The sequence below is a fragment of the Sinohyriopsis cumingii genome, chromosome 6, assembly GCF_028554795.1.
Source record: "Sinohyriopsis cumingii isolate HCF-2022 chromosome 6, ASM2855479v2, whole genome shotgun sequence".
Lineage (NCBI taxonomy): Eukaryota > Metazoa > Mollusca > Bivalvia > Unionida > Unionidae > Sinohyriopsis > Sinohyriopsis cumingii.
This window is the reverse complement of record NC_142966.1, coordinates 163,604,247-163,622,169: the sequence shown is the minus strand read 5'-3', so window position 1 is coordinate 163,622,169 and position 17,923 is coordinate 163,604,247. Positions and strand designations below refer to the sequence as shown.

General features: G+C 36.8%; 1 protein-coding gene across 1 annotated transcript in view; it reads right to left on the bottom strand.

Annotated features, from left to right (window-relative positions):
• The window catches only part of LOC149798447 (phosphoribosylformylglycinamidine synthase-like), a 104,187-nt gene extending 91,198 nt beyond the window's left edge, over positions 1-12,989 (bottom strand). The window contains exons 1-4 of the mRNA XM_089963637.1: positions 12,937-12,989; positions 5,349-5,506; positions 3,580-3,712; positions 1,367-1,662 (exon numbers count right to left, since the gene is read on the bottom strand). Coding sequence (XP_089819763.1) covers positions 1,367-1,662; positions 3,580-3,712; positions 5,349-5,496 — 577 coding nt within the window. The 5' untranslated portion in view covers positions 5,497-5,506; positions 12,937-12,989. The remainder of the gene's footprint in view (positions 1-1,366; positions 1,663-3,579; positions 3,713-5,348; positions 5,507-12,936) is intronic.
• Positions 12,990-17,923: the final 4,934 nt, after the last annotated feature.

Below are 17,923 nucleotides of genomic sequence, written 5' to 3'. Positions count from 1 at the left end.
CAAATCTGTAAAATAAACACCCAAGTATATCAACTATATACAAATAATCCCATACATTCACTTGACTTTTTCTCGAATGGACACAACCTGTTGATATGCCAGTCGAGCTCTTTTTGCAGCTTTGGCAAAGATTTCTTTAGCCTTTCTTTTTGTCACCACTGACTTTTTTGGCTCAAAGTGCAATCGTTTCTTTTCCTTCTCATTGACAGCCTTTTTCCTTTCAAGCTGGTGCTTGTATTGGCGACATGCAGCGCGCATATTCTGACAGAGGGCTACATCTGTTATCTCATTCAAGAAATCTTTCTTCTTACAGTACTTAACTGCACTTTTTCCAGATGCCTTCTGAGCTTCAATTTTTCCGTATGCAGCTTCTTTTGTAGGTGCTGTTCCAAACTAATCCAACCACAATTACCGTAGAGCAGAGGTCACAAAATGCCAGTCCTCTAGTGTTCAGTTTTCTTATAAACTGACCAACTAAATTTCCATCAACTTTTTGCTCAAGCCATTCCCATATGAATATGACTTTTTAAACCTTTATTTAAACTTTTCATGTCATAGTCTCTCTCAACAACTCTGGATGCCATGTTTTGCAAGCATGCTTCTTCTTTCCATTGCCATCAGTTTCCATTACACAAAGATTCATTGGATGAATTTAAACCTCTGACCAATCAGAATACTCTTTACGAGAGTCATGTGCTAATATACGGAATGAATAATTTAGAGTCGTGTGCTAACTAATATATGGAACGAATAATTTACAAGGGTCGTTGCGAAATGGGAGTGGACAGACTGTTTTTAAAAAACTGGATCAGAGATGATATAAAAAAAAAACTACTGTATCAAGAAAAATCTGATTCAAGTCAGGAGAAAAGCGGAATTCCGCTTTAAAACGGAGAAAAGTCATGTCTGCAATAGGTTATACATGGCGGCTAGTATAAATGGTGGAGGTAGAACCCAGGAAATCCCCAGAAAGAACTACTGACCCACGAGAAGCTACTGGCAAGCTTTCTCACATATCCACATTGGCCGAGCCTTAGGTATGAGAACTCTACATAAAACAGTCACAGAGTACCTGACCTAAATGCAAAAACTCAATGTCATCAGTGAAGCATGAAATATGAGCGCATACTTCATGATGAGTACAATTACGTTTCACAACTGTACACACAACTGTACCCGAGAAACTAACCTAAATGGAAATACTTCATGTAATCGCTGGTGTCATTATGACCTAATTTTGCCTGTGATGAGCAGTACACTTCACTACAAAACACCCATCAAGTGTCATAACTGTACACACAATGGTGTCCAAGAAACCTGTGGTGGGCATGTAAAAAACAGGTAAAACAAGCTGATAATGTCTCACCCATGTCCTTGTTAGCCTTCTCAAGTGCTGATCTGCCATTGTCCATAATGTCAACTTCATATATAGGCTCAGATTTAACTTCAAGGTCAAATGATCTGATTGGCTCAAGGTATCTACACTGGGTCATTCGGTCATGCAGACATCCAATCAGTTGTTGCTCTATTTTGTCACATGGTTTGTTCTCATGGAAATGAACATGATATCTCACTGAAAACTCTATCCTAGAGATGAAGTCAAGGCTGACTGATTTGCATATGGAGACAGCATTTGTTGAAAATGGTGTAGAAAAATTGAGTCTGAAAAACAGTAAAACAAGACAGAATTAGTCAAAATAATGCAATGCATATTATACCATTCACCAATTTCACCAACTACTAATGTTGGTATGGCCAGATTGTCTAAATAGTGTCGTATTTATAATGTATCTGTTTCAAGTTATGTCACAGGACAGCAACAGTGTTTAAGAAACTAAATTAGGTGCAAATGTAAATGAAGATTGCTGGCGCATGAAACAATATTAAGTCACAGTAACTAAGTTTTGACTGAAGAGTGTAGAACTTCTCATGAAGAACCCGCAAAACATGTTGCATGACTGCAGGCAATAGTGTGAAAAATTAGATAAACACAAAGGTCAATGCAGTCACTGCAGTGCAAAAGACAGATCATGTCAATCTAGATCTGACTAAAGAGTGTGGTACTCTTTATGAGGCCTCTACATCAAAATGTTGCATGATTTTACCAAAAACAGTGTCTGAGAATATAAACTAAAACTAAAATCTAACACAGGTCACTGCAGTTGGAAATGTAGTTCACAGTGACCTTTTTCTGACATAAAGGTATAATGCTCCTTGTAAAACATCATAATTCCTGCATACATAACCATGCAAGTGTAAGGAAAATGAACTTTATCTAAACCTTAAATTGCAGACCCTGGCTAAGCACAAATGACAGAACCATAGAAATATGAATTACAAGTAAAATGTGTATGAAAAATTATAAACAAAAAAATACAGTAATTATATATATGTAAGTTTGCACATGACAGCTTAATGTGCAAGAATGAAGTTTTTGGTGATGAACCTAATTTTAATTAATTAAGTAATAGTTGTTATTAATATGTAGGTGCAGTAATTCCAACTTCTGCTTAGCACGTGTGTGTGTGTGCGTGTGATTTGGATTTTTAACATAGCTTTAACAATTTTTCAGTCATATCGCTACAGTGTCTGCAGTGTGGCAGTTTATAGTCATGTCTAGCACTGAAGCATCATGCCGCAGACATGTAACATGATGCCCCCATCCAGTCATATTATCCTGACACCTGGCCAACCAGTCCTAATACTAACCTCTTAATGCTGAGCACCTAGCGAGACAGCTGTTAGTACCATTTTTTAAGTCACTGATATGACTTGGCCGGTTTTGAACCTGCAACCTCACTCTAACCACTCGGCCACCAGACGCTTAGCATGTGCATTGTTTTATATATAATATGTCATAAACATAAAATGTATTCTTGTGTATGTGGACACATTCATGTTAAACAATTATTTTATTTATACAGAGTCCAAACACATTTCAGATGGGTAGCTATAGTATGTTTGAACATCTCAACTTTTTATAAAATTGACAACATGTGAAAAGTATAGCACAACAATTTAAAAATTGTTCAACTTACTCGAGATGAAATGTAAGCACCAACTAAAGCGCATATATTTTACATTTTGTATGGTTCTGACAGTTAGTTGCCATATGGAAAGAAAAGCTTATATCAGTCAATTAACCGATACCATGTGTTTTTTGTCTTGGGGTGAATTGGGGCAATGGCAAGGGCCAGAACTACAATTCCATGCACAAACATGACAGCTTAACCCCAGGATACATCTTGTCCATGCACTTTTAAATCCAATGAGTGACACCTGCATGGTAATTCTTCCAAAGTGAACTAATTAAATCTATGGAAAAAATTATTTTTTAAAAATAATTATTGTTAAATTATATAGCGGATACAGTAACATGTACAAGAATAATTTAAAAACTGAGTTGGCTCATAACTGACAGGATGTTCCTAATTTGAAGACAATTAAATTTTATGGCCAGTAAAGGGTCAGCAAACATGGTACATCTCTATGCAAAAAAATCCAAGCTAGACACTACTGAATCACTGCTGTGGCAAAATAATTAAGGTACAAATAACAATTTGGATTTATTTTCTTTACCTGGGTCCTATTTCAATTAGAAGTTCTTTCAAATCATTCTCTATGTGCAAAAAGCTTTTGTCAGACAGATTCTTTTCCTGGAATGGAGTTTGCAGAATCCAAGCAAGTCTGTCAAATTCATCTGTGGTCAAAGCTTAAATGACAAAACATTAGTTTAATCTTTAGCTACCATAAACAACAAGTGAAAAAATACAAACGTTAGCTCATTACATGATACCCATGCATGAATGCCACAAAATACTTCCCTATTTCCTTACAACACAAAATGTACTACAGTAATACTTCGCACATTCGCGTTTCTGGATTCGCGAAATTTTCATTGGTACCCTCTACGTACATGTTTTCTTTATTTTATTGAATTGTACCATCATTATATGACTTCTGTGACATATGAAGTTTACCTAGTTTACCTTCCTGACAATGACAAAGAAAACGTATACAAGTACCATACTGTAAATGCGCTAGTGTGGCAAATACCCATTAGGCGATACTGTACTCCATTTTTACGTCAACCATTTATTTCTCTTTTTAAGGGTAATGTATTAAGCTAACTTTTAAATGAAATTAAAGTGCTTTGGGAGCATGATTTGGGTCACATTTAGGGTTTAAACCCTAGAAATCAGCATTTATTAGCATTTTTAGTGACTCGTACCAAACATTCACGATTCCTCCTGATCCACGACTGGTTCTGGAACCTAACCTCGCGAATGTTCGAGGTATTACTGTACACGTCTCATCTGTAAGCCTATGTTTATTTGTCCCCAATTTCAAGAGAGTAAAAAAATAAAAATCTCAAGGAAAAGTGTACTGTTCATACACATGTATCAGTTGCTCCCTCTACATTCACTATCCCAAATCCAGATCCTTTTCTTGAATTTCGACTCTTAGGGGTCGATTCAAATCCTAAAAGTAGTACATAATTTGCAAAGCAGAAATATCATATACTAAAATTTGAAGTACTAACTGTACATAATAAGATAAGTTGCAGAGCTTATCAATCCCACATCCCCACCTCCCAGACTATTCATTTTTGAAGTCACACAAGTAAAATTTTCCAAAGGACTAGTGCAGGACAAGTGATTTGGAAAAAGTTAAAAAAACGTCTGGCAAGAACTAATTTTCATACTTTAATCACTTTATATAACTGTATCTGTTTATTCTGGGCATTCTTATTATCTGAATCTAACCTCTCCTCATTTATTCATTCACATCCTGTTTTACTACAATAAGTGATAAGTGATTTAATAAATAAAGGCAATGCTTTAAAATATGTGTGAATCTTTCCAACATTTGTTATGAAGACTTAATATGTATTGGCTTTAAGACCCGTCTTTCTCTGACAAAACGGAAAACCAGAAATGTGTTTATGGAACACCTAATCCCACCACTGTGTGAAATGATGCAAAACTTAATGAATGTGCAATGGGCTGATGTAGGTATGGACAGACAACACAAGGGTAACAAAATGTCTCCACTACCCTAACAGTGGGGTATAAAAATAAAGCAATGCAAAACTGGCAACTTTTGTCAGTAAACAATGATTTGGATTAGGGGTGGGTGGGTGAGATAAGTATTTAGACAAGTCTCAATAAATAAAAAGACAAACTATACAAACATTTATGGCCATGTTTCTGCCACACAAGAGTTTTCAACCCCAATTATTGTTGATGATACTCTAGCTATCATGGCTAAAGATCCCTGTTTAAAAATAATTGAACAGCTAAAGATTACCAACAAACGTGTGCCCACTGTACAAATTCTGTACTTACCCTCTTTGTGTGACAAAACATAGAAACAGATTTCAGTCCTCAGGTTCTCAACCTGATAACCTGTGGTCAGTTCAGATAGTTTTCTACAGACAGCTTCCTCCTTGCCTGCACTGAGCCCTGGCCTCTTGTACAGGGTAAGAACTGTCATAATTATTTCTCTGCAACAGAAACAATCACTGTGATAATATAAAAATTCAGTTTACAAATTTGATACCCACCACACCTCAAACTCTACAAACTGACAAGAAACGTTTTCCTGAAACACAGATTCACAAAAGTCCTAAAAACTGACCGAGAATCATACTTTCCATCTACACTCGGTTATAAGTTTTAACAAGGCATACCAGAAATGTGGTTCATGAAACACCTATTCCCTCCACTGTGCATGAAATGATGCAAATCTTAATCATATTGTGATGGGTTGATGCAAGTACCAACAGACAACACAAGGGTAACAAAATTTGTCTCTCTAATATGTGTTTTCAACATTTCATGAGTATATACAAGACTGCATAATGTATCTGGATTCGAGACACATCAGCTCCATTGGCACTTTTCTTTGGTTGGTACCACTAGAACACTTGTTTCTTAGTACTTTTAAGGCTGGACTATCATAATTCACTTCTTTCTGGTTCAAAGTGTCTATTAATGAAACTTCAGAAAGTTAAAAACACAGCTGCTTGGATTTTCCTTAGAGCATGAAGAAATGACCATACTGTGCTCTGTATCCTCCACTGGATACCCCTTTTATCCAGAATCAAATACAAAATCTGTTCAATATGCTACATTTCATTGACTGGCTCCAGTCCAATATACCTCTCTGACCTCACCCATGTGTTCACCCCATGCTCCTCTTCTGACACTTGTATTCTCATTGTTCCCACGGTTTTAATGAATAATTTTGAACATTCGTTTGTTTACTAAGGCCCAGCTACACGAAATGAATTGCCCATTGCTCTTAGATACAAGGATGATATTATCTCCTTCAAAAGTGCTCTTAAATCTCATCTCTTTTGACTAGAAGAACAGACTTAGAGACTTAATAATGTTTACTTTCTTAATTATTGTCAGCATGTTTTTTGTTCTGTAACTTCATCGTGTTTGTTTTTGTAATCTTGTAATTGTACATGTTTTCATATGTTATTGAATATTGTAAAGCTCTTAGAGCTTCTAAAGATTAGGCACTGTACTAAGTCCACATTATTATTATTCTTATTATTAGTATAATAAGTTCAGTCCAACTGCAAAACAACATAGACCCTGAAGTGCAATTGTGTAATGTGCTGGCAAACAAGGGTCTACAGACTACTTCAACAAACTGTGTGCCTCCAAATTTACTGGCACATTATGCAGTGGAAATATGGGTCTGTGTAATCTACAGAATCATCCAACTTAACGGCAAGTATATATGGCAAATGGATGATGAATGGACAGGTTTTATTTTTAAATAAGCTTCAACCATTCCAATGCATACCTATTACTGTAAATTACATGTGAAGACACTTTCTAGAACATATACTGTTCACTCTAATGGACACGGGTAACACTATGTCATACTATACCTAATATGTTGAATAAAAACAAATAATCAACAATCTATTTCTGGTTGTTTTTCAAAAACTATGCAGGTAACTGTGGTATAAGTATCTGAGTAACACAAGAGGGATATGCTTGCTCTTCCCTATCTGAGTAACACATGAGGGATATGCTTGCTCTTCCCTATCTGAGTAACACAAGAGGGATATGCTTGTTCTTCCCTATCTGAGTAACATATGAGGGACATGCCTGCTCTTCCCTATCTGAGTAACACAAGAGAGATGGGCTTGCTCTTCCCTATCTGAGTAACACATGAGGAATATGCTTGCTCTTCCCTATCTAAGTAATACATGAGGGATATGCTTGCTCTTCCCTATCTGAGTAACACAAGAGGGATATACTTGCTCTTCCCTATCTGAGTAACACGAGGGATATGCTTGCTCTTCCCTATCTTAGTAACACAAGAGGGATATGCTTGCTTTTCCCTATGTAACACAAGGGATATGCTTGCTCTTCCCTATGTAACACATGAGGGATATGCTTGCTCTTCCCTATGTGCTCCTGTGTTGATCCCCAAGACAGCTTCAGTACCACAGTGATCAGGGCCAGAACCTTAGCTATTTTTTTCTTCCAAACAAGAACAAATTTAACCTGCATAATCCTATATCAAATGGCATTCTGTTAAAACCAGTTTTAATTATTAACTTTACTGTAATCAAGTAATTCTGGAATAAAAGAGAAATTCTTTTCTGTCAATTATTTTTCAATTGTAATTTTTCTTAGAAGTATTATATTATATATGAACATTGTAATATCTACAGTGGTGATATGGGAAAACAAAATTTTGCAATACTTCTAGCACTGAATTTTTTGTGAGGATTAATTCATATGACAAAAGGTGGAATGCAGTTTGTGCTCTGAATGCACAAGTGTACTGCCATCCATAACTCTTAGGTTTCTATCTTACAAAGAAACTAGAGATAAAATAAGGTCATGGGCCACTTAAATCTAGGTTGAACAGGTAATTCATTATGCTGCACATTCATGAGGTGTCGTAAGCTTTCATAGAGTTGAAGAGTGGCAACTATATGTTCTTTATTTAGGAAAACTTATGTAAGGCTTCAAGTCTGACAAGATGGTCTGCTGTGCTTCCATGGCATATGAATCCACAAAGAATGTCAGATAGTAGATTTGTGGCTTCGAGATACCAGAGTAGTCTATCATTTATTATCCATTCCAAGGTTTTCCAAATACAGCTTCTTAATGCTATAGATATAAAGATCAGCTTGGTACTTTCCAGGTTTGGGTGCTAGTTGAACCTGGTCCAAGTTAAGTGTCATGGGACTGAGTGTGTGTTATGTATGTCATTTGGATTTTTACTGTAGCTTTAACAATTTTGCAGTCATATCGCTACGATGTCTGAAGTTTGGCAGTTTATAGTGATGTCTAGCACTGGGACATCACGCAGAAGACATGTAGCATGATGTCCCACCCAGTCACATTATCCTGATACCAGGCCGACCAGTCCTAACATTAACCTCGTAACATGGAGTGCCAAGCGAGGCAGCTGCTGGTACCATTTTTATAAGTCTTTGGTATGATTTGGCTGAAGTTCGAACCCAAGACCTTCTGCATCTAAGGTGAATACTTTAACCACTTAGGCCATGCACAAAGTATCATACTATACGTTACATAATTAAAGCTAAAAAATCTGATAATCATAGAAACAATGAATGTTTATACAATTATGTTTATCAGAGGAACCTTTATAAGATCTGATGCCATTTTCCAGCACTATTTATCTGCTGGGCAGCGTTTCCTGCACATTTTTTAAATGTGTTCTATATTTTTAAAACAAAAACTGTAATCAAAACTAGTATAGCTTTGAAAAAGACAGCCTTTTTTGGCTGTATTTTTCTGCAGCTTAACAACTTATGTCAATTGTTATGTATATTTAATTGTTAGTTTTTTTATTTTTTTAAATTCTATTACATGCTATTGTAATATAACTTTGTATACTGGATTTGATATTGTCTAGAACAGAGTTCAGTTCTGACTTACATTTTTTATTTTTGACGTAAATAACTTAATAGAGACATTGTATCAAATGCTGACCTAGTTCCTGACCTTGATTCAGAAACAGTGGCAGTTCTGGTAAACAACCTTTCTTTTTATTTTTTAAAAAATTCTTTCCCAGAGTAAGAACCATTGATTTCAGATAAGGCCATACTGGAAGTATGTGACATTAGGCATGTAAAAAGCTTCTATTTTGTTCAAGAAAGGATGACCATGTGACCCTCATCCGGGAATCTGTTTTGCTTCTTAAGTTAGCCTTATATCTAATGCTTTGTATAGAAGTAGTCAGTGAGCTTTAAACTTTTGACACATGTTGTTGTGACCAGTTTGGGCCGAGATTTTAATTTCTTCAAATTATTTGATTTTAAGTGATTATTCTCCCTGGAAATACTAGTGCTCTAAATTACTTCTTGGACAAGGACAGGGGCCATCCATTTAGTATATACGCAAAATCTGGCAAAGCTTGACCCCTCCCCCCCCCGTACACATGCATACTTTTTTTTACACACACCCATCTGCATACGTATGCATGACACACACACCCAAATTCTATAGAATGGCCAATATTTAATCCACACAGAAACGATCAAGGATTAATAACATTAACGTGTTTAAAAAACAGATAGTCCACTGACGCTGAATGTCTGGCTGCATCAAACAAATAAGCTGCATAACTTTAAAAAGTTTGTCTGGCAAGTATCCGCTAACACCGACTGAACCCAGTCAACCAGGTTAAGTATTAGACAAATTTTATCAGGGTTTCACCCACTACCCCGTCTTCTATGCGTACGTATATTATCAGTAGACACCCTCCCATATGCAAGTGTATGTTGTTGTTGTTGTTGTAGGGTTTAACGCCATTTTTCAGCACACGATAGGCTATACATGGCGGCCAGTATTAATGGTGCAGGAAGAACCCGGGAAAACCCCGGAAAGAACCACTGACCCACGAGAAGCTACTGGCAAGCTTTCTCACATACCCACATTAGCCGAATCTGTGACTCGAACCCACGCAGACCGAGGTGAGATGGCAGTGATCCGTAACGGATAGCGCTTTAGACCACTCGGGGCCCCGCAAGTGTATGCATTTGGGTTACCCCCCATACATACTAAATGGACGGCCCCACATTTATCAAAATATATACAGAATTCAAAAACTGGAATAATATTTTCTGTGATTCAACAAGAGACCATTGATACTGCAGCACTTCACAGGTTACAACAGACATCATCATCTTCCATTCTGGATTTTATCGGGATTCGAACTCAGTTTCATTCAGGACCTTTTATTACTAGGACTTCTATTTTTTAATTCTTGGATTATTTTTGGATTTGATTTGTAAAACCATAAGTTCTTTTTTCCTCATTTTTCAATTGATATTCTAGGGAAATAAATTATTTGTTAAATTTTACAAAGCTTGTTTTCACTTTTTTCCTGTTATTTTTGTAAGAGCCTAGACTCGTACCAACAAAGTTAAAATTGTTTGATAATTATAAAAACAATAAATATTTATAAAATCATGCCATAAAATGACTATTTATATTTAGTTTCTTATTTGCTGTTTTCTGGCATTTTCCAGTTTTGCTATGGATCTGACATTTACAGTTACATTATAGGACTATCCTAAATGCTGTAGGGGGCTGACTTGTTAAGGTGGCACTCTGCAGTTTCATATTTTGCACAGGTTAGAATTTTAAAGAAAAATAATTTCCCTGGGTTTCTTCACTGGTTATACTGGCTATTTAAAAAAGACCTTGTATATCTTTGGTATTTTTCAAACAACCTTTAATTCCCTTTATTTAGTTGTATGATTGATGGGTGTAATATGGGTAATAGTGTACAGCTTGGCCTTACTCTAGATGTGCACCTTTCAAAAAACTGCTAGCTTAACTTGGGTCATTTTCACTTCCTGAACTTCAGAGGTAAATTGAAGAAGAAAAAAAAAGAGCCTTTAATTTTTTATTTATTTAATATATTTAGTACCTCATTCATTGCACTTTCAGAAGCTGGTGTTGTCTAGTCTGGAAAAATTCATTTTCCCTATTTTAATAGCTGCTAAGGATAGTGTACTTTCAGCTAATTCAGGCGGATTTTTTGAGAACAAGGGAGCAGTCATTTTAGTTACCAGTATGCCAAGATCATGTACAATTTCCACAAGTACAATATCCAAAGAAATGTCAGCCATATTACATCAAAGTAGCATTGAGGTATGCCAACATTCTCTCCATTGTGCATGTTTTAAATGCAAACAACTTCACCTTACATGTCACTCTTTCAAAAGTACACAACTGGTTAGGCCTACATGTAAAACCTCAATCAGAGGTCTCGCTAGGATTTTAAAACTAGGAGTCCAGGACTCCCATTTTGGTTAAAATAGGAGTACCAGCAGCAAAAGTCGCAGTCCCATCCCTAAAAACTATGAAAATTACAAAACTATTGCTTGCCCTAGAGTTTAAATTTCTACATTCTTTATAACACCAACATAGCTCTTGTTTGTCCATCAGAGTGAGACTGAATTTTGTCAATCCAAGTAAAGAATTATTCCAAACACTAAGCTAGGCATCACACACTTTCTTACACGTTGTTACTGTCCCATCCGAACTGTCAGTTCTACGAACATTAGCAGTCTTCTGAATCTTGTTACAATCATCATCAGTTTGCCAGTTAAACCCAAAACACTTATTCAAATTTGCGAATTGTATTTTGTCTAAGTCTCAACATGTCTTGATTCCGAGGTCATGTGCACTGCTTATTCCGCTACTTTCTGAAAGGAACACAATACTGAAAGCTAAAGTTGTTTATTTAATATACTCTTATAAATGACGACATGTATATTTCTAGGTCTTTCTGCCTCTGACGAGTCCAACATACCTATCCGACGTCACCCATGTGTACACACCAGCAAGATACTTACGCTCCTCTTCTGACAATTGTATACTCATTATTCCCACTATGAAAACAAAGTCATATGAACAGCGTTTACCAGGGCCCAGCAATGTGGAAAGAATTGCCCACTGAACTTAGACACAAAGAAACAGTGATCCAATTCAAGAGTGCTCTCAAAACTCACTTATTTTGACTGCAAGAACAAACTTAAAGACCTAATGTTTCCTACCTTAAATATTCTCAGCATGTTTTTTATTATGTTTTCTAATTTCATGGTGTTTGTTTTTGTAGTATCATTATATATGTTTTTTATCTTATAGGTGTTGTCTAATGTTGCAAAGCTCTTAGAGCTTCTAAAAATTAGGCGCTATATAAAGTCCTCATTATTATTATTATTATTATGAATTGAATCACTGTAAATATCTGTACAATTTCTCACCCAGCCGCCAGTCAAAGCTACCGGCAAGCTTTCTCACATACCCACATTGGCCAAGCCCGAGACTCGAACCCACGCAGACATAGGTGAGATGGCACTGATCCGTAACGGAATAAGTAAAGTCCGACTAAAACATCATTACCATACTTTGTAGAAAAGCGTCGTTACTGGCTGCCAGATGGGTGAGATATTCCTGAAAATTTTACTTTTGTTACGATGTTAGTCGACATCAAAACACGCTACACTGCGCCGTTATTTAGGCAGTAAGACCTAGACGCTCAAAACATCAATATCAGCGTCGAGGTCTTACATGTAGGACTAACAACTGGTGAGCGTCCCCTTATTCCAGTGGCTGGGCTGTGTTCTCCATAGCACATGGTTCTCAAAGCTAATTTGTCAATACCACATTTTGGGTCCTTTTATGAAAATCATAAAAACAAAGAAATTAACTTAAAAGTCTCTGCAAGGTACGAGTTTATCCGTTTCATTTGCAACGACAAGAATGTTTATCAATAAATTCTGAACCGTATTGTTTTCGAAAATACAGTTTTGGAAAGTACATTTTCTATTAAATCACTTTAACATAATTAGATGCATTCTATGTTCAAAACCCGTTTTACAGAGGTAGGGCTGTTGTTTTGAACGTTTTTTACCTGACAAGCGTGCTCCACTCGTGATTGTTTGAGAAACGCGGACTTTTTGTTCTTTGTCGTTTTCAGTAGAAGAGTTGCTTGGACAGTTATCTCCCTTGTATCAAAGAACTATATTGTAGGCCTGTTTTTACTGCGAGTAATTAATAATCATTTTATTTTGAAGCATACTCGAAGTTGTGCGTTAGTTACAGTTTAAACCCTTTGCTTTTATCAAAGAAAAGTCAAAAGATCAAAGATATCGCAGAGTGAATAAGAATGTCGATTTTTTTAATGATTTTTATTTTCATTTTCGACTTAAATGATCGTCACATATGGCAAGTTTAAAAGCTGAGAAATGGAGCAGATGCCACAGGGCGTCCGCCTGGCAAAAAATGTGGGTAGGGGCACAACTCAGTGAATTGGTGGCACAGATTGGGAGGGATTTTGAAATTACTCCAGGCCCTTCTACCACCTTAATTCGGTACTATTTCTTCCCCTTTATGGATAACTACCATACAAATTATATATATATATATATATATATATATATATATATATATATATATATATATATATATATATATATATATATATATAATTTTGCATCCTAAAATTTGTTTAAAAATGTATTAAATGTATTATGAGCAATTATTAATTGCATACAAATCACGAATACGATGCGGGTGGTAGATCTGTGTCCGTATTAGCTGACACTGTCTGCATTGTGTGCACATTGTATGTATCATTTAAATAAGACACGTACACATCAATGTAAATTTACAACAGAATCGTTTACCAAAATGCGCAATCTTCATTAAAAAAATGTGCATTTTTACGAGAATATACAATCTTCATGTTGATATGGGATTTTTTTCATGAATAAAGACGACTGCCAAGAACAAGTTCCTTCAAGAAAAACCTACTCATTGTTACTTCATCTTTTATAAAATGGTTCGCCAGAGTGCTCACTCCACACTATTTACGTGAACAAGTTGGGTTTTTTTTAAAGGTTTTTTTCAGTATTTGTTGGACAAATCCTGGTGGAAAAAAACAGTTTCTCCATAAAGAAAGAGATTGTTTTCCTAAAATGCTTAATATTTTTCCCGAAAGATTTTCTTCGTGAAAAATCACTACATTATGACATTAACAATCATGTGCATGCGGTATCAAGCAACTCTTCTATTCTTCACGCCTTCTAATGTTCGTTCTCATTTTCCGTAAGAAACTTAACAAATTAACAAACTGACAACGAAAACAAATTTGATTCGTGACGATATATTCAGCCAGAATTTTACAGAAAAATAATTTCCCTGTGTTTCCTCACTGATTATACTGGCTATTTAAGAAAAGACTTTGTATATCTTAGGTATTGTTCAAAGAACCTTGAATTCCCTTACTTTGGTGTATGATTGATGGATGTAATATGGGTTATAGAGTATACAGCTTGGCCTTACTCCAGATGTGCACTTTAAAACAATTGTGCATGTTGCAAATGTACGCAATTTCACCTTACATCCGCCACTCTCTCAAAAGTACATAATAATTGGTGAGCGCCCCTTATTGAACTCGACGACACAGTTGCAAAGAACGATGGCAATTTTCTAATTACTAAATTGTTATGATAATTCTTTACATCACTAAACTGATCTCAAAATATTGACACCAAATAAACCACTCAAAAAGTTTTGACAATCGTTCGCTTGAAGAATCTGAAGTAGTTTGTTCAAAAGTCACATTCGACAAAACATAGTGCACAGAAAGCATAATGTCGCTAAAACTTCAGTCTGGTTAAAAAAATCTGTTCTATCTGAGATCTCAGTTTTAATCAGATCGCCTAGAACTTTGGACTTCTGTAAACTTCTTTTCCCTTCAACATGGTCTGAAGCACTTTAGTGCGACCGATATCTTTGGGAGCGATCTCAAAAATATCCTGGTCTATGACGATCAGATCTGCTTCTTTTCCTGCCACGAGCGACCCGACTTTATCTTCCTGTCGCATGACGTAAGCGCCATTAATAGTGTACATCTCTACTGCAGTTTTCACGTCAACAGACTGGTGCTCTCGCTGGGTCGCGTGCTGAATTCCCAAAAAGGGGTTGAGATCGCTCACGTCCCAGTCGCTGCTGAGGGTCACGTGAGCACCAGAATCAACCAAGCTCTTTACCGGAACTGCATCTTTAGCTCTGGATTTGCCAATAAGCTCTGCATTGTACTTTCTGAATTTTGGCAGCGTGAATTCTCCGGAAACTTGGAAATCTGCGACCACGCCCACTGAAAAAAAGCGGTGGATATCGGATGGATGAACCAGTTCTAAGTGCGTGAGGCGATGCCTGGATGGCATTTTGGGATCTTGTTCTGAAAAACATGACTCTATCGCGTTGATGGATTCGTGCACACCTCGGTCTCCAATTGTGTGAATGTGGAAATCAAAACCCTTGCCAGGCTCAAAGTTTTGGAGCTCTTTTATGTACCTGCCAATACGAACTTCGTGAAAATAGTTCATGCCTCTGTTATCTGACAGGCCTTCCAAATGATAATTTATCAGATACGGGTCAATGACGGCCGCTGTGGTAGAGTCCAAGAGACCGTCGGCATACATCTTGATTTGGGATATTCTTAGCATACTTTCAGGGTAATTTTTATACATGCTCTTAAGTGTTTGTATCTGTTCGTTGTCGTCCAGATGCGGATAGACCCATAGTCCGAGAATTGCTCGCGCTGTAAGTCGATTTTCTTTCAAAGCACGCTCCCACGCCACGTGGTGACGACTCTTCCAGAATACTCTAGCATCGCAAACGGATGTAATGCCATTTTTTGATAATTCTTTTAGTCCAGTCAAGAGTCCTTTATAGTTTAGTTCTTCGAGTTCTTTCGTGGGTGCCATTGCAAGGTCCATTATAAAATTACCAGCATTTTCAAACAAAATTCCGTTAGGCTCTCCGGTTTTAGGATCCTTCATAATAATCCCAGCCGGTATATTTTCCGTATCCTTGTTTATCCCTGCCATTTCCAAGGCATTGGAATTGACCCACACAGAATGTGATGTTTCTTCCATCATGACGGCCGGCCTGTCAGGTATAGCTTCATCCAAAATCGTCTTTGGCGGGCGACCCCCTTTTTCAACGTGTCTCAAAATGCTGTGCAAGGAGTATCCGTGCCCTAGGATCCAAGTAGTGCCTTTTTGTTTATGGTAGGACCTTTTAATAAGTTCTATCATTTTCTCTGGACTTGTGTCTTTGGGTAGCTTGCACGTTCCTGCCACTGGTGACCCGGCCTCCAGTGGATGAACATGAACATCGTGTATACCGGGTAACACTGTAGCGTCCTCTAAGTCTATCACCTCAGTGTCGCACGTGATGTGCGTTTCTGCATCGGCGTTGGATCCAAGAAATCGAATAATACCATCTTCGATCACGATTGCACATTGCGGTTGTTTACACCAGTCAGCGTTTCCATTCTTATCCACAGTGTATACCCTACCATTCAAGTAGACAATGTTTTGAGTTTTCCCTTTTCCTTTACTTGCCATGGTGAAACTAGATGACTACAATCAGTCGTCTATGGCTGGGATTTTAACAACTACATCGCGATGGTACAAAAAGGGGAACTTAATCTGGGATAGAATACAACTGATCACACGGACAAGATAAAGCAAGTTTAAGCAGAATCAAGTCACACAAATGCACATGATCGACCCACTAACACTCGCAACTGTATGGCTTGCTATTATTAAATTTTATCCGTTTGTTTTCACAATGCATTAAGTGTGCTATAGACAGACTTTAAGCATGTTGTGTTTTCCGGCGAAGCAATTTTGAGTGTGTATACGACTCGGCAAGCATTACACGACCTCCAGATTCCAAGTTTTTGACCTACATATGATGGCTGACGATACGCAAGAATGAACAGATTTTCTATTTCATTGTAGTCCACTTTTCATGGTTTTCGCACTACCTGTACGTAACAACAGGGGACACCGCTAGACGGCACTGGCGATCAAGATTAACGTTTTTTTTTCAAAATGTCAACCTCATTACTTTCTCCGCTTTTGTATGTAAAAAGCCGACATTATTACATCCGAATGTATTCATGGTTGAAAAGTCAAATGTCTATATTTAGCGTATATGACACTAGGCCATTTCTACAACTTATTCAGCGGGAAAAAAAACGAAAACTGAATTTTTCCAAACGCTGAAAAACTAAATAAGCGAACATATACGTTCACCTACGCCTACTTTTTAAATACTTTGGAGTTCCTTTTACGAGAATAATGGTAAAATGTGTGCGAATATTTGCGGAAAACCCACGAATTACGTCTTTTGCTAAGGTCACCCATGCCAGCAAGAACGGTAACTCTTCCCGGCACATGGGTACGTACAAAACGTAAACAATGACAACAATACGACATAATTTGGGCTCAAAAACACACGAAAACTTGATTTTATGAAAAGGCAGACGTTTATACCAAGGAATCGGATTATACAGACGTACTGTCATTCATTATACCAAACTTATTACAAAATATTTGTACAACTTTTGTTGTGTAATATATTTTCGAGGTTAGAGACTCTACGGCAGTATCACTCAACGACTCGGTGATACTTGCTAGACGTATTGATAATATGTATGTGCTTGTGATCACTGAGATATTATCAATGTCAGGTCATCTGTTCTACGTACGATTCTTATCTAGAGACACTGGTATTAAAATTAAAATGTTCATATTTAGTAGGGATGGAAAAGAGGTAAAAGTTCAACTATTTTTCAGAATTTTGAAGAATGAAAACAAATTCATTTAAAATTGTCATGCCATTTTTAGTGAATATCAATATGAATATTGTCATCATAAGCCAAGGAATAGAGAATCGATCTGTAGTATTTCTCCATTTAAACAAATACATAATCATAAATATTTCTTGAGAACCAATTCTGTGCCAGTTTCTTCTCTATTTCTGTTACCACAATTGTCTTTACTTCATGAACTATGTAATATTGCTCAAAACAATGA